Genomic DNA, 24069 nt, shown 5'->3' on the forward strand with positions numbered 1-24069 from the left:
TGTTTCTGCCTCACGCTTCCCACTGAGTGCATCTGCTCTCCGATCTAATCTTTGCCTAAAATCACAGCAATAATCCTGAATCCATCTGTCCCGATAGAGACGGAGAGAGGCAGAGCAGGAGAGAAAAAGATGCAACTGTGGTCCTCGTGTGAAAACACTGTGATCCAGCGTGTCACAGTGTCGCAGGACCTTCAGCGTAAATAATGGATCCCTACGACACGATTTCGTTGAAACCATCTGAAGTCTCTCCAATCTTTATTTTACACAAGGTTCATCTCACATGTACAGTTTTCTTTTATACATAAAATATTTCCACATTTCTGCGAGTTTAAATTACGGTACCTCTTTTTTTCTTCTCCGTACACCAATTCTCACCCAGCAAACCACACATTTCGTCGAGAGAGGAGAGGAGAACATTGGAACAGCCAAAACGTTTGACAAAGAAGAAAATCCATTAAAGATACACCGATACGACACACAGAAACAAATTGTTACACAAGAAATAATCATTCATGTCTCAAACACGTTACACTCAGAACAACATCTGGCTTACCCTTTTAAACAATGATTTGTCAACAGAGGCCACCAACATTGTGCCCTCACATCAGTTTTTTAACATTCTTAGTTGATGACAAACAGGATCCGAAAAGGACTCATTTATACATGTTTTCATTTGAAAGATGTTGCTTAACATTAAAGCAGGAGTTATGTGTGTATTTGAGTATGCATACGTTATTTTATGAATTCAATGCAAAGGTTAGGCAGTTCAGTAGTTCCTCTGCAAGAAAATCCTGAGCGGTCATTGCACCAAAACAGAGATAGACGCTATAACAGGGTGTGCAAAAAAGAAACATTTGACTGCATGGCTGTATTTTACACATTCACTGACAATATTTGCCAGAAAATGCTTGCTTATTGGCAGTGGTGGGTTTCTCTTTAATGATTAAAATCTGTGTCACCATTCTTTCTGCGTGTTTGCACTTTGCTGTGCACGGATGAAATAAACACTCTGTATTTTGTTGTGCATTACGAGTGGAAAAAAAAGAGAGAGAAAGAGAGAGAGAGGAGGCTGGAAAGTTGTGCAAATTAAAACACGCTCACCGCACAATGTTTCAGCACCGGCATCTGACACAACCGCACACTTGCTGCCACACATGCACACGCGACACCTGACCCCTTGACACACACACACACGACAGAAATTAAGCTAGAAAGGACAGAGAGAAAAATAGAAAGGCAAAGATAGACCAGAAGAGAAGAAGCTCCAGAGACAGAAGGAAAGGCTTGACTGTTCGTAAAGTGTAAGGTCAGAACCGTTGTTCTGCTAAATAAGCAGTGAAGTCATGACACTTTATTTACTGACATATCTCAGATAGGCGGGCATAAACTTCTGCTTTTGTGTGTAGTTCAGGTCAGACATTTATACACACTCATTGTCTTTGTAAATAGGAATATGAAGGGTGGAATCATCGTGCAGCAAGCAATTTAATTAAAATGTCCCTTAGCGATTTGCAGAGACGCCACTGACTTTTTGTAGGTCATTGGATAATTCTGTTTGGTTTGGTTAAAGGCACAAATCAAAATTTAAAATGTCCACAATTTTTTAAATAGGGTTAAAGTATCTGCTATTTTTAATCTCAGCCTAATTTTTCCATTCCAAAAGCATTTTTTTTTTTTTTTTTAGGAATCACTGTTCTTTTTGTAAATCCATCTGTTTCCAACACTGAACCAACTGGATGTTGGCTTGTGGCGAAGTTGAAGAACATTTTCCTTTCTCATTATTCCACTTACTTTGGACAACATACAAATAACAGTGGCACTAAAACCGACCCTCAACATAACGCTTTCGCCACCATGCTTGACAGCTAATACAGTTTTCTTAGACATAAAAACATCACATCCTAAAAATGAACAATTATTATTGCAGGGGCTTCTTTTTTTTTTCTTTTTCTTTGGCATCCCGTCAGTCTACGGCAGTGTTAACCTGGCTTCAATGTGAAGAAAGCTAAGGATCACTCACAGAGAGCTTCAGAAAGATCTGGACAAGCCAGTTTAATACTTGCAGAACAAACTCTGGTGAAATGGAGCCAGAGCTGAACTGTTTGGATGTCGTTACACACACCGTGTCTGGAGAACCAGGTGTGTATGTTCCAGCACAGAGCTGGTGCTGGAAAAAAAGAAATCGTCTGAATGCATCACTGGGTGCATGTAAACCTCTGACCTGAACTGTTTATCTAATAGTTGACCCTGTCCTGGGTGGGACACTGCTAAAACCAGATACACTTTAACACACACACACACCTTTTCCATCAAAAATCAGATTATATTTATGTGCACAGACTGATGCAAGCCAACACCAAGACCCTCCTTTTCACCGACATGTTTTGTTATTTCTTCTGAAACTATGAAGCTGCACCATTTCACAATGTATTTTTAGTAATTTAAACACTGTTTTATGTCATAAATTGAAAAAAAAAATCCAAAATGCTTACAAATAAAAATGTAAAAACAACAAAAGACCACCGCTTTTTCTTTCTCACACACAAACTCCTCAGCAACGGCTTGGAAACAAAACTGCTGCAACCTTCACCCTGAAGTCAGGATCAGGAAGAAAGTCTGGGAGAGAAGAGTCCAGATTTTGTAAATGAAAACTGTATGCTTCTGCAGATCCACTGGACACCCACAAACACACACACACACACACACACACACACACACACACGCACACGCCTGCAACATAGCGGATCCAGACTCTTGACATGTGCAACTGTAAATGTCCTTAAATGTCCTCAGTGTACCTCAGCAGCTCCCTTATAATCCTTCTACACAAACAATCTTCTCATTTACTTATTTTTTTGTTGAAATCACTTCAGTCTTCTATGTCAGCTCCTTCTCCTTCCCTCCACCATGCATGTAAGAATTATATCCTGGCGGTTGCACGTACTCCTCAGACTTATCCCAGTCTGTAACCCATCCCGCTCCGCCACCTCCACCGCCTCCTCCTCCATTTGAACCCGCCACCACCGGCTGACCCATGGCCCCGTACTGGCCGCCTCCACGGTAGATCTCCTCCGTCTCATTGGCCAGTTCGTCCTCGTTGATTATTCCGCATTTCTCCTCGCTCGTGTCCTCTATGTCGGCCCACCACTGCTTCTCCCCGGATGCAAAGATCCCTGGATGGAAGAGGAAGTTCTGTTGCTTTTAAGTGGAACCAAACAGACCATTTCTCGGAGCGGACCATACCTACCGTAGAAAATCACTCCTCCGTAGTGGACGACAGACGCTATGAGGAAGACGTACTGCCACTCCTCACGCGTCTAAAGTTATGCAAAAGATCCAACTTAGTTTCAAATTCGACCTAAAACATTGTGAATACCTTGGAAGAAGTAAATCGGTCACCTTGTGTTTGGTCATGGCCCCCACTATGAGAGGACACACCATTCCTGATAACGTTCCCACTCCGTTGGAAATTCCCATCAGTATGCTGGCATATCGAGGGGCAATATCCAAGTGATTAACATTAAACCCTTTAAAAGCAAAAACAGACATTGTTAAAAAGAATGCTTTAAAAATCATAGAATAAATTCATGCTTTTATTTTTTGCACTTACATTTTCTGACATATTTTATAAGAATCAAACCTTTAATTTGAGTATTTTAATTCAGTGATAAAGTGCTAATCCTCCAGGTAGGCTTGGACGAATATATGAAATGTAGCTTATGCTTCCTGTTAGCACAGAAGAGGACTTGTGATGCCTGTTTCTGTTTTTAATGGCATTGGAAGCCTAATTAAATCACTGAAATACCAGAAAATTATTCATCATTGGGTCTTTTGACGGGACAACAATTTGAAAATATGGGGAATCGACTAAATTTGAAAGGTTTCGTCGGACACAGCAGATAAATCTGGTCACTTGCAAGCAAAGGAAGAAGAAATTAAAAGGAAATACAGGAAAAATAAATGAAAAATCATACTGAAATAACAAAGGAAGCTGGTACCCAGAGTGTGAAACAAGCTGATCTAACTTAATAAGACAGTGATACTTATTGACATTTGTTTGCTGGGTTGCAAAGCCTTTGTGCATGTTGAGGGCATAGATAATTCATAAATGATTCTTCACATTGACTGCTGAAGTCTGCTCAGTGAGAGACCCGAACTGAAGGAGAGCTGCGCTGCGTTTCACAGGAGCTCCGTCAGATTTCAACCTTTTGCTATTTCTGCTAAAGCTACAGCTTTTATATATATATATATATATATATATATATATATATATATATATATATTCCAGTAAAGTTCCAGCTCTCCACAAGCAAACTTGCTATTTTATTGATGACTAAGATTTTTTTTTTCATCATAACTGTCCAGACTGCATTTGTAAATAAGCCAACAGGCTGCACTGCAGCATTAATGCTATCAATCTTCAGCACCCTTTGTATTCTTAGGTAGTCTTTCTTTGTCCTGTTTTTAGAGGGCATTGTTTCACAAAGGGACAATATTCTACAATAAATAATAGTTTCCTTCCCTGTGAGTTATAATTTGGATGCTAAAAATTCCAACTCAATCCTCAAAGAAAAGCACTCGGTCACTTTTTGAGTCCCATCGATATTAATAACTTATTTTCACTGTGGTGTCAGGATTTCCACTCCCAGTTCAGAGATGTAGAGACAGTCATGTCAAATCTGCTTCGTCTTTGATTTTTGAGCTTGTTTTTAAGAGTAAATCCTAACTTCCTTCACTTAACATCAGAAATAATTCAGCTCTTAGTGCTGTAATAGTGGTTTGTCTAATGTTTTAAATTCCGAGTCCTCACTGTGTTCCAGTGGAAGCTGCTTGTTTAACTTTTTCTCCTCATTTCATCATCTGACCTTTAAAAAAAAGAAAAATAAACACATAATATTAGCCCACTAGCTCATTTCCAAATTCTCAACTAAAATACTTCCTCAGTTCTTGTGAACTGATGAGGTGTAAAAACTTCCCAAATTATTCATACCCAGTGATTTGCTTTCACATTCGGTCTTTCTACAAGCACAAACTTTGGTTTAGAAAAGTGTGCCGCGTTTCTGTTCAGTGCCTTCAGTCAACACTTAATAAACAAGCATTTGCTGCAATTTCCACTGCAAGTCTTTTTTTTTTTTGCACATTCTTTGCATTTGGGGTGAAAAGCATCTTGCAACAAATTTAAAATTGTACTAAGGCATAGACCTAGATTGGGTAATCCTAACACATGAATAGGTTTTTATCTAAAAGACCCCCTGTTGCTCTGGCTGCATGTTCAGGGTTGTTGTCCTGCTGGAAGGTGAATCTCTTGAAAGTTTTTTTTTCAGTCCTTGTCAAGTCGTCTTCTGGGATTCAAAGCTGTATTTTTGATAAAGTGATATAAGATTACTATAACATAGAGACACTAAAAACATGTTTCCTACCTGAGATTGCAAAGCCGCTGAACCCCACAGCGAGGACCAGGAAAGTAATGGCAATAATTTTAGTGTGAGAAAATCCGACCACCAGAAGGAGGGTGGCCTCCATCCCGAAACCTGAAACAGGAGAACAAATACGCAGTTAAACTCTTTTCTCACTGCGGCGCTGCTCTTGATTACCAAGCGGTGCATCATAAATATGTCAGAAATGCCAGACGTGTTTTTTTAGCACATGGTGATATGACCTTTACGCTGTGCTGAAATATTAATATGATTCTGCATACAGCTACACTTTAAGGCCTACTAATGGATGCTGAGGAGAGGAGCTGGTGTTTGTAAATGAGTCACTTATGTTTATAATGTTGTTAATTTTTAATGTTATTTAACAGTGTTGCGCATTCAGATCACAACACAAGACAGGAAGGTTTTTTTTTCTGATCACTGGCTTTCAGTTTTTGTACATTTCTAACTTATTTTGAGTTTCCTTTTTTATAATATATCTTAGCAGGTTTTTTGAAAGCAGAAGAAATCACATTTTATAAATATGGATAATATAAAATTTTTAAAATCCTATGTAGTTTTTATTTGACAATGTTCCAATTAAAATAAAATCAAAACAGCATAAAGAGTCGTGGCTTTCGTCGATGAAACTCTTTTTTTTTCTCTGTTTCCTGTTCAGTCCTCCCTGTGCTTCTCCACAGATCGTCCTTTCAGGCCCGACGCTCTCTCACCTCCACAGTTCATGAGCTTTCTGACGTTGGTGGTGGACATCAGGTTGTGAGTCCTCAGGTAGTCGGCCAGTTGGCCTCCGATAGGCACGATGATTGTCATCACCAGATGGGGCAAAGCTGACACGATGCCCACCTGACGAGGAAAAACATGTAGAAACAGTGGGGAATAAGAGCGAGCCAGAAAAAAAGACAAAGGGAGAAGGTTTTGTACTGAGGAATTTAACTTCACAGACACAAGGCGTCAAAATACCTCTATAGTTTTTACTACTGAATTAAACTGCCATGTCGTCATTCTCTGCTTTTTGTTTGGACAGAAGACAGAAGTTTATACTTTAGTAAAAACTATAAAAGTCAACACAGGAAGGACTTATTGGTGGATATGTGGCCTTCACATCTCAAGGTAACAGGCTGTTATAAGTTTTTACTGTTTACTTTAAGAGTGATTAATGATTAAATGTTCTCCCTCCACTCATTGGCAACGCCTGTGACGATAACCTCAAAACATTATATACCAAAAATACAATTTTAGACCACAATAACTAATAAAGAAGATAAAAAAACAGAGGTAAGTGATGATTTTATCTGGGTTTGAAGGCAGCTCTCCATGTAAGCTGGGAACGTCTGGATCTGCCATAGAAACAGATAAAAAATAAAGCTTGAATGGGGTGAAAGGTGAAGAAAAAGGTGGGAGGATTTAACACGTAGGACTTCTGGATTTGACGTGCTTTTGTGCTGTGGCATGTGGAACAAGAGGGAGTGGTTTAGGAGTGGTTTTTCTCAAAATGTCATTATTCCCACTAAAAAGACAACATCCCAAAGCAGATTAATTTCAGTGCAAAGACAAGGAGATGGAAACAGGATTCACCAATTACACAGACATTTTACAAAAAACCCAGAATATTAAATCTTTTGTAGTTGTTGGTACCAAATCATCACGCGGTTCCTTTGTATAAAACAATTCGCTGTTAGCATAAATGCTAGCATGATGCAAGTCGACCTAACCCTGGATTCTCATGTGTTTGCTACTTATATATGGAATATCGAAGTACTTTAATTTTGCACTACAAAGAACAATGCTTCCTACACACACAAAAAAATTAAATAAAATAAAAATCTGTAAAGAAAAACACCCACATGAAAACCTAGAAGAACGCCTAAAAGGAGACAGTTTGGTTAAAATAATCTTTTTATTTCCTTAGATGTGGAGAATGTTTGATATATCATTAGTGTTATTAAAGAAAGGATTCTAATTTTCTTGTTGAAATATCTTAAAAACTAAAACTGGCGACAATCACTCATGGTCTAGATTTTTAAACTGTAATATAATCCAACTTGGAGGCTGCAGGTCAGTGCAGAGGTGGGTGAAGATACTCTTCCCACTGACTGGATATGAGAAACCTTTTGGGGCGAAACCACACAAGTGACGTCGTGCTTTTTAAATCTTCATATGGAGAACCATATTTCCCATCTACAAAAAAGTGTTCTTAGACTCACCTTGCTGATCTCAAAGCCAAAAACTTCTTCAAAATACGCAGGCTGGCTGATGAGCAGCAGGTAGAAGGTCCAGCTCCTGCAGAAATTGGCCACAATGATGGCGTAGACCGGCATGGAGGTGAAGAAATGTCTCCATGGCGTTTTAAATTTCTGCCATCAAAAGAAAAATGGGAACAAAATAATTCACCGTCCATCAAGCATTCAACCTCTCTTATTTGTAAATTTATGAATAAAAATCTCTGAGTGTCATGTAGCAGCATACATGAAGGGGATTGAGAAAAGTTGCAGATTCTCCGATTGCATCTTCAATGTATTTTCTCTCCTCTGGAGTGATAGTGGGATGGACTGCTGGGCTCTCATATGACACAAGAATCCAGAATAAATACCAGAATATCCCGAAACTGCCTGGGAGAGGACGAGACGACGACAGAGCGGGAAAGAGAAAAAAATGTAAGTCTGAAAACAAAATCCCAGTGCCACTAACCACGTCAAAGACCAGCTTTGTGTTGTTTAATTTAAGTATAACTCCAGCTATTTGTGCTAGAAAACATCAGTGAGCAAAACAGCAACAAGAAAACCAGAATCGCTTGCCTTTTAAGTCACAGTCACGCTTTTTGTCTGTTTGCCACATTAAAAATCCCCAATAAAATATCACCTAAATATATCTCACAAATAGTGTTTTGTAATGAAAAAAAAAGCCATAAAGTTCTGTTCTCATAGGATGTGCACACCTTTGCAAGGCACTGTTTAAGGATACTAACCATAGACATAAAATACAGAAGGCCACCCGATGTATTGCACCAGTATCCCAGCTAAAGGCATGGCCACCACTGCCCCAGCATAGGATCCTAAAACCGAAACAAACACAAGAAAACAACACAGATGTAAAAACATTTATTTCTCTCTCATTACATTATCAGACCTCAACTTCACAGGTAGGCCTGTCACAACAAACTCAATAATTTCCACAATTTATCGTTTCTCTTTTTTTCTCTCTTTCTACCAAAAACTGGATGACAAAAGTCTTCACTTTGGTCTCAACTAGCTGTTTTGTTTTTTGAAGGGCAATTTTGTTTACAAAGACTTCAAAATTAATTTTATTTGTTGTTTTATGTATTTTATTTTTGATATTTAAATTGTCGTTAAGTGCCAGTGTTAAATGTTCATTAAAATGTAAAGTTTGCTGATCTTCTAGAATGTGTGTTTGTGCTATTATTTCAAAACAACAACATTATCGCTATAGCAATAACTTCTGGAACAATTTATCATCCAGCAAAATTTGTTATAATGAGAAGCCTCTTCTTCAAATTCAGACATTTCGTTCCAAGCAAGCTCCAAAAACTTTACCACAAAAGGCTGTTGTGGCTAATCGACTTCTCTCAAGAGGAGGCGCCCACTTGGCCCAGATCCCGTGGCAGGCTGGGTACGATACACCCTGAAGGGCAAAACACGGTCAGCAAATGCTTGTGCACAAAGTCCAGCGTGAAGATCTGCACAGAGACACATACTGCACCTCAACAAGGCCTTGACATATCCTCACAAGAATGACGCAGCTGTAGTGGCAGCGAGCTGCAGACGGGATCAGCATGTTGAGGACGGACGTGGCCACGATGGCGAAGCCAAACACTCTTAAAACACACAAAGGGCAAGCAGGTTATAAGAGTCGAAATCAAAATCAACGTCAGAAGAAGAAAAGCGGAACGGAAAACACTTAGAAAATGCACCAGAAGAAGTTTGTGTGCAGAAGTGGGAATATTCACCTGTTGGCTGCAAATTTTTGACATATAAAGCCACCAGGGATCTGTGTGACTATGTAGCCCCAGAAGAAGGAGCCGTGGATCATCCCCACCGTCTCTGGGTCCCAGGTGAACTGTGCAGCCTGAAAGGAAGAATAACATTTTATTAGTTGCAAAACTAACCAACACATTTATTTTCATTGAACTGCACTGAAGCCCTCATTTGAGCCATCGAAAAAAGATATCGAAACTGACCTGAACCAATGATTGACCTTGATTTAAACCTTGTGCTTTTCTATGTTGGTTTTGTAAAAAAAAAAAATAATAAAAAAAAATAAAAAATAAATAAATAAATAAACGGCTGAATGGATTTTCCTCTTTACTGATTCACAATAAGTAAAAAAAAAAATTATTGAATTGTAATATATTCCAAAGTGATATGTAGCCTAATGCATTAAACTGTAATATATTGAGAGCATAAAAACATGGCTCTTTATTGCCTGTTAGTGCATTCGGTAATTTTCATTTAAACAATAGAAAAAGGTTTTTTTCTTCCTTTATTGTAACACAAAGGGGATTTTTGGGTGTAACAGCAACAATAAATGTAAAGGTTAACGTAAAAATGTCTTAACGTTTTGCTGTTCAAGTAGACATTTTTGCTTTTCTGTCTCTATTTATCCACTTGTATGGAGAGCCATTTCAGCCAAAATTAAATAAATAAATAAATGGGTGAAATAAATAAAAAATGAGTAAAATAAATCAAAAAATGAAGAAAATGAGTGAAATAAATAAATAATTTGTTAAATAAATAATTTAGCTTTTTCATTAACCCATTTTTTCATTTATTTATTTTTCATATTATCAATTTCTCAATTTCCCTTTTTTCATTAATCTATTTTTAATTTACCCACTTTTCATTAATCTATTTTTCATTTGACCATTTTTTAATTTAGCTTTTTCATTAACCCCATTTTTCATTTCTTTATTTTTCATATTATCAATTTCCCAATTTCTCTTTTTCATTTATCCATTTTTTATTTATCCCTTTATCCATTTACCCATTTTTCATTAATTTATTTTTCAATTAACCACTTTTCAATTTCCCTTTTTTTTAACCCAATTTTTTCAATAACTTATTTTTCAGATTATCAATTTCTCTATTTCTCTTTTTCATTAATCTATTTTTCATTAATCTATTTTTCATTTGTCCATTTTTCATTTATCCCTTTATCTATTTACCCATTTTTCATTAATCTATTTTTTAATTTAAACATTTATTGATTTCCTTTTTCCTTTAACCCAATTTTCTATTTCCCAGTTTCATTAATCAATTTATCATATATCCCATTTTTATTTACCCAATTTTCTTTTATCTATTTTTCATTCAACATTTGTTTGAAAAATCTTTACTTTTCCCATTTTCCAATTTCCCTTATTCATTTAGTATTTCCTTATTTTCTTATTTATCACATTCTATTTCCCCGCAAAACTTAGGGAAAAAATAAATGCAAATGAGGAGAGGCACGTCATCAGGCTACAACTTCCCCAATTGGTTGGTTAGCGTCACACCCATACTTTGCTTCAAGAAAGATGGCGACCTACTAACGGGTTATCAATAAGCTGAAGCTCATTAACTTCATTAGAAAATAGTGTTATTACTCCTGACTTTAGTTCTCGTGTGGCCGCTCAGACAGAACGTGTTTCAGTTGGCGGCTCTCATGGACTCAGAGCTTCACCGTCGGGAGTTTTTATAGTTTGAACGAAGCGGCCGCTGAAGTTGGCTTACGATTGAAGGTTCGGAACACCTTCGTAGCTACCAGCTGTGATCCAACTATAAGGAGCAACTTTACTGTACATCGTAAGTGAACTGCAAAATCCAGAGGCAGCTACGGAGCATCGGGCTGAAAGAATGAGAGTGGAGAGCCTTGGAGATCTGCATCGGAGGCCATCTTTCAGACATGCACCGCTGCTGTCCGTCCAGGATCCTCCGGTTGCCCAGACGTTGCACGGTAAGCTACTAACGCTGATGTTTGTTTTCCAACTACAGTCATATTTAATCAATAGGGCTCAATTACGATCACGGGAGCTTTTGAGTTTATCTCGGCAGTAGGTGACAAACTGAACGCCTCCAGGATGTTGAGACCAGCACGTCCTCTGATCCAATACATCTTATTAAGGATAAAATCAACAAAACGTGTTCAAATTAATGGCCCAACAGGTTGATTAAAGACAGTAAAAAGGTAGGAGTGGTTTCGAGTCGATCGCCTTGTTTTACCTTTGTAAACAGACAACCTGAATACAGTGACCTTTAGTGAGGGTACAGAATGGAGAATGGATAAAAGCTGAACTCATGCTACAATCTTTGCCTCTCTTGGTTACATCCCTGAGGTGTGCCAAGTGTGGCCCACATGCATATGCACTGTTGAAAATGAGAAGCTGACATTCACAAATGACATTGAAATAAATTCTAGTCCAACTTCTGGTTTGTTGCGATTCCTCTGGATCCTGTTGGAGGAAAAATATCCCAACTTCACAAGATGTGGCTTTAACCTAACTCCTGTCAGTCTGAAGCTTCTCATATTTAGGTCATCAAACCAAAGTTCAGATCTACCATAACTGGTACCATCGCCACCAGGTCAAAAGTACAGCTTTTTGGCGCAGCACATTTATTAATGTTTCCATCATGTATGTTTTCAGATGCAGACCATCCTGCAGGCCTCTGGTCTCAGTGTTTCCCTTCAGACTCCCAGTGGGCTCACAGCTTCAGAATGACCAGAGACCTTCACCTTTCTGGAGCAGGAACACTCGGCCTAATGCACTGGTGACACATTCATTTAAGAAAAATGTGTCTGTTCTTATACCATTGATATGCATGAACCGTCTGTATTTTACCGTTTTGAATAAACAAACTGTTTGATTATTATGAAATCTGTGTTCCTTCTAATATGTGAAGTTCTAATTGAATCAAATCTCATGTTTTCACGTCCCAGAGACAATAAAATGATCGTTTGTTTGTGGCTTAAAGTAAACGAAACAATCTTAATAGAACAAAGCTACAAAAATGGAATACAGATTGAAAGTTTTGGACCCGTTTTATTTTTTGGTTTCATTACACTGAAGATTCTTCAACATGAAGCTAAACGTTGTCGTACCTTGTATGTACGACAACGTAGAAATGAACAAACATGACATATTGGGTTCTTAATAGCAACCCTAGCAGTTATTTTACACAGCTTGGTTTATTGAATAATGATTGTGTTCATTTACGGACGCCTTCAATTGGAAATCTGCAATCTGAAGTGTCAGTGAAATAGTTTAACCAGTCAGTCCTCAGGTCGTCTGCCCTGCATGTCTCAGGCCTCAGTAAATGTCTGATGGATGAGCTAATGCTATCGTTTGTATCAGGGGCTCTGGAACAAACACTTTAAAATGTTAATGTCCTGTATAACAGAGTGATATAGACACATGTTTTCATCTCACTGTCATTTCCACTCTATAGCTGAAGTTCATCACATTTCTGGATGTTCTGTGTTTCAGTTAAATTGAAGTTAGCAGGTTTTTAATCAGGCCACAACACCCTGTGTGTGTTGGGTTTAAGAAAAGAGGCTGCTCTGTTTGAGCACCAGCATTAATATTTCCTCTGATGTTTGGGTGAACTCTTCTCTGTGGAGGTCGGCCGTCTCTCTGGTTCTTCCTGAAGGAGATCCATCAGGAGTTCTGGTGCTGCTCACAGTGCAGACGGTTCTCCTCACTGTCAGCCCTGGTCCTTCTCAGCCAGAACCTCCAGTCATTCTGTTCCTTCACCCTTGAATAAACATAACAGAATATGTTCTGGGTGTTATGATTCATTTGTTAATTGAAACAATGTTTAGTATCAAAATAAGATTAATTTATTTCCTTAACAGTTCCTTCTCCTGTTCCCTCAGCAGGGCAGAGTTTAGGAGTGACTAATTACATTTACTTAAATATAGTTGAGTAACTTTTTGAAACTCAAATGAACTTTTAGGAATACTCTTACTATGCTGAACTTTTTACTTTTACTCAAGTCATTTTATTATGAGGCATCACTATTATTTAAACTAATTTTTCATTTTGTTTTTAAAATACCAACATTTCCACTGAACTTAATATTTTGGGCCTTCTAATTGTGTAATTATTTTTAGATATGAAATAATTGATAACTTGATCAGTTGATCAACTTTTTACCAAATGCTTCTTTACTCTTGTTTAATTTCTTATTCAGCTACGATTTACTTTGAGTAAAAACATGTTGAAGTGCTGCTGTTATTCCTGGAGTATAAATTGTGGGTCCTCTGTCCACCTCTAAGGAACAGTAACCACATGTTGAGGCACACGTTGACCAAAAACAGGCAAACTAAGGTGGGCAAGTTATACATACAAAGAAATACTTAAATTAATAGTCATATTTACTTTATATGCATGTGGGCCACACTTGGCACACCTCAGGGATGTAACCAAGAGAGGCAAAGATTGTAGCAGTTCAGCTTTTATCCATTCTCCATTCTGTACCCTCACTAAATGTCACTGTATTCAGGTTGTCTGTTTACAAAGGTAAAACAAGGCGATCGACTCGAAACCACTCCTACCTTTTTACTGTCTTTAATCAACCTGTTGGGCCATTAATTTGAACACGTTTTGTTGATTTTATCCTTAATAAGATGTATTGGATCAGAGGACGTGCTGGTCTCAACATCCTGGAGGCGTTCAGTTTGTCACCTACTGCCGAGATCAACTCAAACCCTTCCACGATCGTAATTGAGCCCTATTGATTACATATGACTGTAGTTGGAAAACAAACATCAGCGTTAGTAGCTTACCGTGTAACGTCTGGGCAACCGGAGGATCCTGGACGGACAGCAGCGGTGCATGTCTGAAAGATGGCCTCCGATGCAGATCTCCAAGGCTCTCCACTCTCATTCTTTCAGCCCGATGCTCCATAGAGCTGCTCTGGATATTGCAGTTCAACTTACGATGTACAGTAAAGTTGCTCCTTATAGTTGGATCACAGCTGGTAGCTACGAAGGTGTCCCGAACATTCAATCGTAAGCCAACTTCAGCGGCCGCTTCGTTCAAACTATAAAAACTCCCGACGGTGAAGCTCTGAGTCCATGAGAGCCGCCAACTGAAACACGTTCTGTCTGAGCGGCCACACGAGAAATAAAGTCAGGAGTAATAACACTATTTTCTAATGAAGTTAATGAGCTTCAGCTTATTGATAACCCGTTAGTAGGTCGCCATCTTTCTTGAAGCAAAGTATGGGTGTGACGCTAACCAACCAATTGGGGAAGTTGTAGCCTGATGACGTGCCTCTCCTCATTTGCATTTATTTTTTCCCTAAGTTTTGCGGGGAAATAGAATGTGATAAATAAGAAAATAAGGAAATACTAAATGAATAATGGAAATTGGAAAATGGGAAAAGTAAAGATTTTTCAAACAAATGTTGAATGAAAAATAGATAAAAGAAAATTGGGTAAATAAAAAAGGGATATATGATACATTGATTAATGAAACTGGGAAATAGGAAATCGGGTTAAAGGAAAAAGGAAATCTATAAATGTTTAAATTAAAAAATAGATTAATGAAAAATGGGTAAATAGATAAAGGGCTAAATGAAAAATGGACAAATGAAAAATAGATTAATGAAAAATAGATAAATGAAAAAGAGAAATTGATAATCTGAAAAATAAGTAAATGAAAAAATTGGGTTAATAAAAAAGGGAAATTGAAAAGTGGTTAATTGAAAAATAAATTAATGAAAAATGGGTAAATGGATAAAGGGATAAATAAAAAATAGATAAATGAAAAAGAGAAATTGGGAAATTGATAATATGAAAAATAAAAAAATGAAAAATGGGGTTAATGAAAAAGCTAAATTAAAAAATGGTTCAATGAAAAATAGATTAATGAAAAGTGGGTAAATGAAAAATAGATTAATGAAAAAAGGGAAATTGAGAAATTGATAATATGAAAAATAAATAAATGAAAAAATGGGTTAATGAAAAAGCTAAATTATTTATCTAACAAATTATTTATTTATTTCACTAATTTTCTTCATTTTTTGATTTATTTTACTCATTTTTTATTTATTTCACCCATTTACTTATTTATTTAATTTTGGCTGAAATGGCTCTCCATACACTTGTCTCAAAAGTGACTACCTGTGGTGTGTCCTAATCCTGGTCTGTAAAAAGATTACTCTTATTTTACCAAAAAGTTGCAAACCTTTCATAATTATGACATATAATCTAAATATGTTCATCTACAACCACAGAAATGCCAAATTAATTGAACAAAGCTGTATTTTTAAACCTAAATAACAGGTATTATCTTTACAAAGACCATAAGCTGTAAAACTAGCTTGAACAGGACAGGAAATAATGCTAGCAATCTACAGAAATTAGCCTTCACGTTGATTTTTTCTTTTTTTTCAAAATATGTCCTTCAAATTATTTCTCACTACTTACCACAAGCACCTCCTTGTTGCCTTTGTAGACCGTATGGTCATTGACCATGCTAACGATAGCAACACCCAGGTTGCATCTAATACCAAAGGAGATGCAGAAGCCCAAACCACACAGGATGGCGATGATGTACCGCCTGGGGAGGCCGAAGCAGGTGCAGTCCACCACGGGCAGCTCCTTCTCCTCCACCAGCTCCGGGCGGCCTTCAGCTGATAACTCGATGGTTTCTCCATTGGCCTGTCGTTTCTCAATGAGCCTAAAGCGGGTAGACAAAATAAAGTATATTAAAAAAAAGGCATATGAGCCAACCCCAAAGATGGATTGACAAAAAATGTGTTTCTTCTCCTTTTTGGGATTTTTTTTGTCTCTATGTTAGATCTAAGTCTGCTTTTTGAACTCGTTTGTTGATTAATAAAAGCTGTGCTTCAGTTTTAGCACAGAGTCTAGTAAAAGAGAATAGTAATCTCACTGAGTGTTTTATCCTGGTTAAAAATAGATTCAATAAAAAGGTCTGAACTTAGGTACTTAAAACAAACTAAAAAATATGTATTTTCTTTAAAAAAAATGTTACAACTGTGCCTTAAGATGGTTAGTACTGTGACCTGACACTACAAACTAATATATAATCGGATACGTAGCTGATTTTTAATAGATTTTCAAGACATTGCTCATTCTCTTGGGTCTTCTTTTTCTGTAAAGAACGTTGTTAATTTAGATCCAGTTTTTTAATCAGGCAGCTGTAAGACTAAAATACCTAAACTTCTGAATTTTGCACATAAAAAACAAAACAAAAAGTAGATAAAGAATCAAGTTTCTCCTGTCCAGCAGTGGTACTTATTTTCTTCGATATCTGAACATTTGATTCTGATTTGGATTTCTTTATTTTGATTCTTTCTAAGACTGGATTAGTTGAGGATGCGCTCTTGGAGTGGTTTTGGTAAATTGACCAATTGCATGAAGGTTTACTACCTAACCCTAAGTTTGATGCATTTAATGGAGAGGTAAACAAAAAAAAGATTCTTCAGTGTCCAACCTGGCAATCATTGATCAGAGTTGATCAAGAAAAAATAGGTTGTTCTGGAGCATCTCTAGTAAAACTGACTATGAGGATCATTTGACTGCAATTCCTCAACTTATAACAAGAAATATGATGTTGTTAAGGAAACATCTGTAAAGTGACTTAGCTTATAAAATTTATTATATATTTTAAGTTACAAACCACCATATTAACACATTTTAATCTGTTTTCTTTTCAATCTACTGTCTTCGTGTCAGGAAAAGAAATACACTCTGTTCACCTTTAAAGGAAAATAAACAAATCTTAGTGGCGTGTATTGTTGTTTGAATATGTGGGATTATTTCCAGAGTCACATTTTTCCACAGGCGTCAAACAGAGAAGTCAGAGGAGTGGCCATCTGTGTAACAACAACATCGCTCGAGATCTCCCCCCCGCTGACAGACGAGCGCGAAGCGAGCGGACCTCTGATGAAAGCGAACGCGGCTTCCTCTGTGCTTTCTGTGTGATTGTGCAGGGTAGGTTTTCTTTCATCATGTTTCACTTCACGCGCTCAGACCTCCACTTTGCGTTGTGCTAATCCAGTTAGTCACTGAGCTGGAGAATCATCCAGTCCAGCAGACATGATAACCAGAAGGATAGGAGCTGCAGTGAGGATCCTGGTTGGGTTTTAAAAAAATAAAATCATAGTGCCGAGGCTGCAGTAGCAAAACTTCTTCAACCTGCCAGAACTCCAGGAAAACTTCTTCAGGCTGACTCTGGCGCTGGTCAATTATTAATATGTTTTTGAGTTGCATTAATATTTTACTCCATATGTTTTTCTTTTTTACACCATAATCTGCCACAACCTATCTGTCCACCGGCTTCTGGGTCTTTGAATGTACAATTGGCTCCATCTATGACGTGTTTATATTTCTTACGCTGCTTGCAGATTCCCCTTTACGCCTCTACTTTTCTTTCTTTATACAACAGGCTCTCTAATCTATTTGTTCATCCATTCAAATCAGTAAATATGTGCAGAACACTTTGAGAAAATCAAGGAAAATACACTCCGATAGAGAGAGAGATGCAACTAAAAGTCTCTCATTACATTTGATAAAAAGAACAGAAAATGAAAAATAAAATTAAATACTTGCAAAGCAACATAGTTTTAGAATATAGAAAAGATTAGTGAGGCTGCAGCCTCTCTCTCTCTCTCTCTCTCTCTCTCTCTCTCTCTCTCTCTCTCTCTCCCTCTCTCTCTCTCTCCTTCTCTCCCTCATAATCTGTCACCACATTCAGATTAGGATTACAAAAATGATTTACTTCCGGAAATGAATATGGAGGGACAGGCAGGCGCTTCAGCATGTTCTACATTTGGCGCGACAAATGTTTGAGGAGAGATGCTGAAACGTGATTTATCTGCTTTTGACATCTAACACACTCTAATTCAACATATTTGTTGGTGTAAACATGGGAAGGCCAGTAAATTTGAAGGGTTTTTGCCTGTCTGACTGTGGAAGATAAAGAGGAATTTTGATGTCTGTCGTTACAGGTAGTATTTTGAACCAGCCGCAGGATGTGCATTAACATGCAAGCCACAGTACAATAAAAACAAATTGACATATTTTCATGTCAACATGCTTGTCTCTTAAATGTTTTTGCTCATTTTTAGTCAACTTTCAAAGTTTAAATACAGAAAATTCAACATGAAATCAGAAAAAATATTTCAGGTTTAAAGTACAGAGCCTGAAAAAACCCCAAAGACAGAAAGGAAAGAAAGAAAGAAGGATGGATGAAGGAGAGTAGACGGATGACAGAAGAGTGAGTAAAGAATGAATGGATCCATCGATCACACTATTTTCTTTTAGAGTTAATTTCAAGCTGTTTAGAAATAGTTTGTATTATTTAAGCCCCTGCAAACTGAGGTCAGGCTGCTACGTTGTTTACACATCTCAGGTTGAGCCAGTTGGTTGCTCTCACACTGCCGTCCTCTGTGTGCTAAACAAATGTGCTGACTCGCCCCCCCTCCCCCCTGAGTGGAGCCCAAGCTGAATTTTAGCTCAGCGTTCGCGGAAGCTGCAGGAGGATCCTCATTAGGCGTCAAAAAACATATTGCAGCTTGACATCCACGCATATGCTGCTAACTAACGAGGGCAGCCCACAGGAAAAGTGGTTGTTAATTACGTGTCTCCCACCAAAGGCCACTCTGTCTCTGCCCTGTGAGCGCTTAAGTGTCCCAGCATAGCAAAGCAGATCTATCAGCGTCTGACAGGCTAGCCAGCGTGGAACATTTCTGCACCTGTGCAGGTTTGCGAGGATGAAAGGTCTTTTATTTTGAGGCTCACTATCACAACGGAGCTGGAGGTTCCATCAGCTGAACTTTCCACTCGGCGTAGCGTATAGCGAGAACCTGGCTGGTCTCAGCTGGCAACAATTAATGAGCAGGAGAGCATGAGCAGGCAGAAGCCCCGCGACCTCAGGCTCCCTGAAATATCGTAATTAGAGCAGGAATGGGCTCGGCGGAGGCTCACGATCCGATGACGGGCCACAGGAATCAGACCCGAGCTTCGTATGTCAAGATGTGTTTACAGCGATTCAATCATTAGACTTTAGAAACAAACTTTAATTCTTATTAAATAGTTTTACATACAACAATTTTACTTTTTTCTTTCTGGTTTCTTTACTCTAATGACACCCAGTGGAGATCATTGAGTCCAGAAGTGTGCATTTTAAATCAGTATAATTGTTACTCTTCTTTGAGGACAGAAGAGAGGTTTGAGAAAATGATTATCAGAAGACCAGAGAGGTAGAATCTGGATTTTCTTTCATTTTTGAGTATAGGGAAAAAAAGAAGCGTTGAAAGAAGTCCTGAAGGTGAGAAACATCAGGACTTCAGAGCTGCTGGATCCTTTCTGTATTAACCCACAAGAACTCTTAAATGCTTCAGCTATCTTGACTTCTTACATTCTTTAAAAACGTCCCAAAGGAAAATAAGGGTCACTCAGACGAAATAGTGTTTGTTGTTTGTCTAGAGCTACATGTCCTCTTGCAGCTGTAATAAAATATAGTTCTTCATAATTCTTACTTTAGGGAGCTGAGAACATTTGCATTCCACACGTCTGAGTTTTTTTTTATTTGAACGAAGCAATTTTTTTTACATGTTCAAAATAAATATATTTCCTCTCATTTTAAAACAGAAAAGTTCAACTTTATGTCCTACTATGAGTAGGACAGTCACATAAATTATTATTCCTACTTATTTGATCTTTTCAAACCTGCACCTGTAGGAGCACATAGATTAAAATGAATAATTGTACTTTTAACGGCTCCATATTAAGTTACAATCTAAAATGTGCCATATTTACGAGTAGTTTAGTTCTGCGTTTAAAGCTGACGTTCGTGTTCAGAGCCTGATTTTACCGTTTAAATTTGCAATGATTTGATATCAGTGATAAGGCAGTTACGCCCAGTGACCTCGGTCTTGTCTTTGTGCATCAAATTCACCAGTTCACAGTGTGTTCTGCATAATCCTCTCTTATGAGGATGACAGCGACTGAGTGAAAGCCGGTGATGGGGGCGGGGGGTGGCAAATATTATATAACGGCACAAGCTCCAGTCAGCTTCTGTTTGCGTTCATGTTGAGAAATTGATCCCCTTTATTTCCTGATTTCAACATTTTGAGATTTTGCACCAAACACTTGATAAAGGAATGTGTTTTATTCGTGATCCTGAAAGTGGTGTTTCCTCCCCCCCTCTTCCTTTGTGAGCCGCTCACGCTCCCTGAAGTGAACAGATTGGGTCTCGGTGGGACTGTGTCACCCAGGGAGACACCCTCCTCCCCATCCTGTCATGGGCACTTCCCCCCCTCAACCCACCCCACTCTCCACACACACATACACACACTCAAACACACCTCTAGTGTTTGAGTGTCCACACGTGTGACCTTCATACACTTATCACTTTTAAGGCGCCTTGAATAAACTATCCATTGTTGCCGTGGCGCTGCGGTTAAAACACAACCAGAACGGTGCGCAGAACAATACGGTGGAGCTGGACCGACTTCATGCATGCATAACAACACTGCAGCCAAAAAAAAAAAAAGAAGCATGCTGGGTGGATGCAGCTGACTCTCCAAACTGCTCATCTATGTTGCATGCATCATTTGCAAAAAAACAAAAACCAAAACCTTTTAACTTAAACACTTCCACACACATCATTACATGCCAGATTGACCCAGTTAACTATGCCAAAACTGATTAAGAGTGCAGTCACATCCACTACCTCCAAAAAAACAAACAAAAAAAAAACAATCGCTGATGTCCAAGCAGAAGTAAATGAAATCATCTTGCCCTTGTTTTGAATATTTCATCTCAACAACGAGCAATGAAAGGTAGTAACAGAAAAACGCACTGTGCTCCAAGTCAAGTGGATTAAATATGGATTACCTGTTATTTTCTGTATTGCCTGTTATGTAGTGAACCATAAGCTCTCAAGCAATCCTCGACGCGTTCAGCTTCCATCTTTTTTATGTTTCATTAGGAGCTGTGTTACATTTCAACACAGTTTTCATTAGATAACCATGATTCTGCATGATGATATTTTTAAGTAGTCTCCCTTGTACAAAGCGAGTGGATTATTTCTTCTTTTGAGAGTTCAGCTACTGCGGAAACAAGGAATGCGCTTGACCTTACATGGCTGAAGTTTGTGCTTACCTAGTGCAGTTTAATATAGAAACAAGAGATGCATTCTGAGTGAAAAAACGTTTAAATAATAGATGGACTTCTGGCTGCTTTCATCGAGGGGGGAATCACGGTTTTCTCTGTGCAGAGGAGAGACTGCAAACACCAGGAACGCCATGTGTTAGGACACGTTTTGCTGCGCCGTTTGCCCACAGTTTCATAATTTCAAATGGAAACATTAAATCTGTTTCAAATCTTGTGCTGGTGAGACACTAAAAGTCACAAAAACGTTCACTACAACCAATCCGATACTGAGAAGGAGATATTTGAGGGGTTTTTGTTTTTAGATCAGGTGACCCTCAGCTGGTAGTTCGATGGATGCGTGACGAGAAGGAGGAGGAAGAGACAGGAGGAAGTGACATAGAGCCAGGATGGAGCGAGTGGGAGGGGAGAGTTCGGGGATTTGCATGGCTCGACAGCTGGACTGAAAAACAGGCTATTTCAGGACGGGATTTGTACGTTTGGTTGCTACCTCAAATCCTGAGAGATCGGAAGCTTAAAGCGTTGGTTATTGCATGAGGTTCGTTCTATCAGTGTCTTTAATCTCTCCTTTTTCCTCCCAGAAATATCGTCTGCAAACCAGTTTCAGACGCAACTCTTGAGTTGACATGAAATGCCAAAACATAGCCGCACAACTTCACTGACTTTCTGCAAATACAGATTCAGTTTTACAGTATATGCATGTTAAACAGTTTAAAACACATAAAGGTCTGTTTCTATATATGAAGGGACACTTGAATACATCATTTAGAGGTGGAAAATACTCTTGTTGACAGGCAGTTTGCTTTTTCTTTCCTTGATTGCAACATTAGCATTACTTTTTACATTAAAATGTCAACAAAAAAAAGACTTGAACTATCCATACAACATCCTGAAGACTTCATGTTTTGTCCAGGCAAATGCCAACAACTATTTTATTATATGCTCTTTTGTTCCCTAAGTTATAAATGAACTCTGAACTGCACCTGAACATGATCTAAGCTCTTTGTATGAATGAATGTACATTTACAGTGTACAGTCATGGTAAAACAAAAAGACTGCAACACCTTCAAATTTTAGGGTTTTGTATTTCAGACATTTAAAAAAAGTATTTTTATTTTTTAGAATGTACTTCAGCTTTTTTTTTTACTATCTCTCTTTCTCGTTTTACAAGCCTTCTTAACTGAGGATTAATATCCAAAAACGACAGATGATGTACAACGATTATTAATTTTTTATGTAATAAAATACAGGAATTTGGGTAATTAATGCTAAAAATACATGCATATAAAAACGTAAGAGAAGCATAGATAGACAGATATCAGCGAGGTCAATGTATCACGAACATATTATGTAACCAGACTTTTCTTTTGAACTGATCTTTGAGGGCCACATCTCATCAGAAAAATGCATTTGGAGAAACATGGAAATGAAAACAATAAAAGAAGAAAAACGACAATTCCCCATTCCCCAAAAAGAAAACAAACAAACAAACAATTGTCTTTCTCCATCAGGCGACCCATTTTTTTCCACTTTCACTTCCAATCATTGCACTCCACAAAGCGGTGCACTAAACTACACTTTTTTTGGCGTAAAATAAAATATAGCAAAACTGCATTTCCCCCTCCTTAGCTATATAATTTAAAAACTTTCTAAACTGTAAAAAAAATTAAAATAAAAAAAATAAAAAAATAAAATAAATAAAGCTGAAATGGTCAGAGCATGGCGCGTCCAAACAGAAAACACGAGTAAAAAGTCAGAACATCAGCCTGAAAATATCAATAATGTTTAGATTGCGTACCTGTGAATTTTCCCCAAGGTTTTCCCGGCCACCGCCTTGAACCTGTCCGGTCGGATCTCCATCCTTGCAGCTCCTTGACCCGGCCGGTGTGCTGAAGTCCTGCGCGCCCTGCTGTCCCGCCTGAACGCGCGCTGCTCTCCTCTTTCGCTCAGTCTATCACTCTCCCTCTCTCATCCCTCCCCAACCGAACCAGCACCGCTGACGGTCTGCGACAGGTGGGAGCCTTTAGATTTCTCTGCGCATTCGTGAAACCTGTCAGTGTGCAGGACTGGACCGTGCAGAGGCAAAGGATTTAAAATATTAATGTTCCAAACCTTCGTCATCGCTGCTCACAGAGTGATGAGAGCTAAAAGACGTAGATGTGGTTTGTTTTCACCCCGCTTTTCTTCACGTGTTCATAAAACTGCGAATAATGTGCTTTTTTTTGTAGTTTGGAATAATTTACACATGTGGTGAATTAAGTCAAGCTGTTTCTATAGGAAGTGCAGAATCTGTAGTTCTCAGAAACTAATATTCAAGTAGTATTTACCAGTTTAAGCAAATGAAGTAGCGATCTATTAAGAGATGTATTGGACTTACAAAGAAACCTAAAACAAATATGACTTTTACAGGCGAACGTAGCACCGTCGCTGGTTTTTGATTCATTACGCTGCTTGAGATGAGGAAATCCTATTTGCACGCTTCTACTAAAACGCA

At 38.2% G+C, this 24069-nt stretch overlaps 1 protein-coding gene and 1 long non-coding RNA gene across 2 annotated transcripts; both read right to left on the bottom strand.

Moving 5' to 3' along the window:
* Positions 1-222: 222 nt before the first annotated feature.
* slc17a7a (solute carrier family 17 member 7a) lies at positions 223-23769 on the bottom strand. The gene is made up of 13 exons (XM_008416577.3): positions 23374-23769; positions 15861-16113; positions 9400-9518; positions 9153-9267; positions 8987-9074; positions 8401-8487; positions 7902-8044; positions 7640-7789; positions 6146-6278; positions 5421-5531; positions 3400-3527; positions 3248-3317; positions 223-3173 (listed from the first exon to the last, which is right to left on the bottom strand). The coding sequence occupies exons 1-13, from the start codon at positions 23433-23435 to the stop codon at positions 2878-2880; spliced, it is 1755 nt and encodes a 584-aa protein (XP_008414799.1). The 5' UTR covers positions 23436-23769; the 3' UTR covers positions 223-2877.
* Positions 11900-14867, bottom strand: LOC145552505 (uncharacterized). The gene is made up of 2 exons (XR_014088575.1): positions 14214-14867; positions 11900-13180 (listed from the first exon to the last, which is right to left on the bottom strand). It is a non-coding gene; the product is annotated as an uncharacterized LOC145552505 (long non-coding RNA).
* Positions 23770-24069: the final 300 nt, after the last annotated feature.

Source organism: Poecilia reticulata, chromosome 8, assembly GCF_904066995.2.
Source record: "Poecilia reticulata chromosome 8, P_reticulata-male-v2, whole genome shotgun sequence".
Lineage (NCBI taxonomy): Eukaryota > Metazoa > Chordata > Actinopteri > Cyprinodontiformes > Poeciliidae > Poecilia > Poecilia reticulata.

Excerpts from the sequence above, each read along its gene's own strand:
- slc17a7a (XM_008416577.3), bottom strand. The coding sequence starts at position 23,435 with ATGGAGATCCGACCGGACAGGTTCAAGGCGGTGGCCGGGAAAACCTTG. Across the intron at positions 8,045-8,400 it reads TTCTGTATTTTATGTCTATG|GCAGTTTCGGGATATTCTGG; the intron begins GTTAGTATCCTT and ends GTCCTCTCCCAG. Across the intron at positions 3,318-3,399 it reads GGGCCATGACCAAACACAAG|ACGCGTGAGGAGTGGCAGTA; the intron begins GTGACCGATTTA and ends GCATAACTTTAG.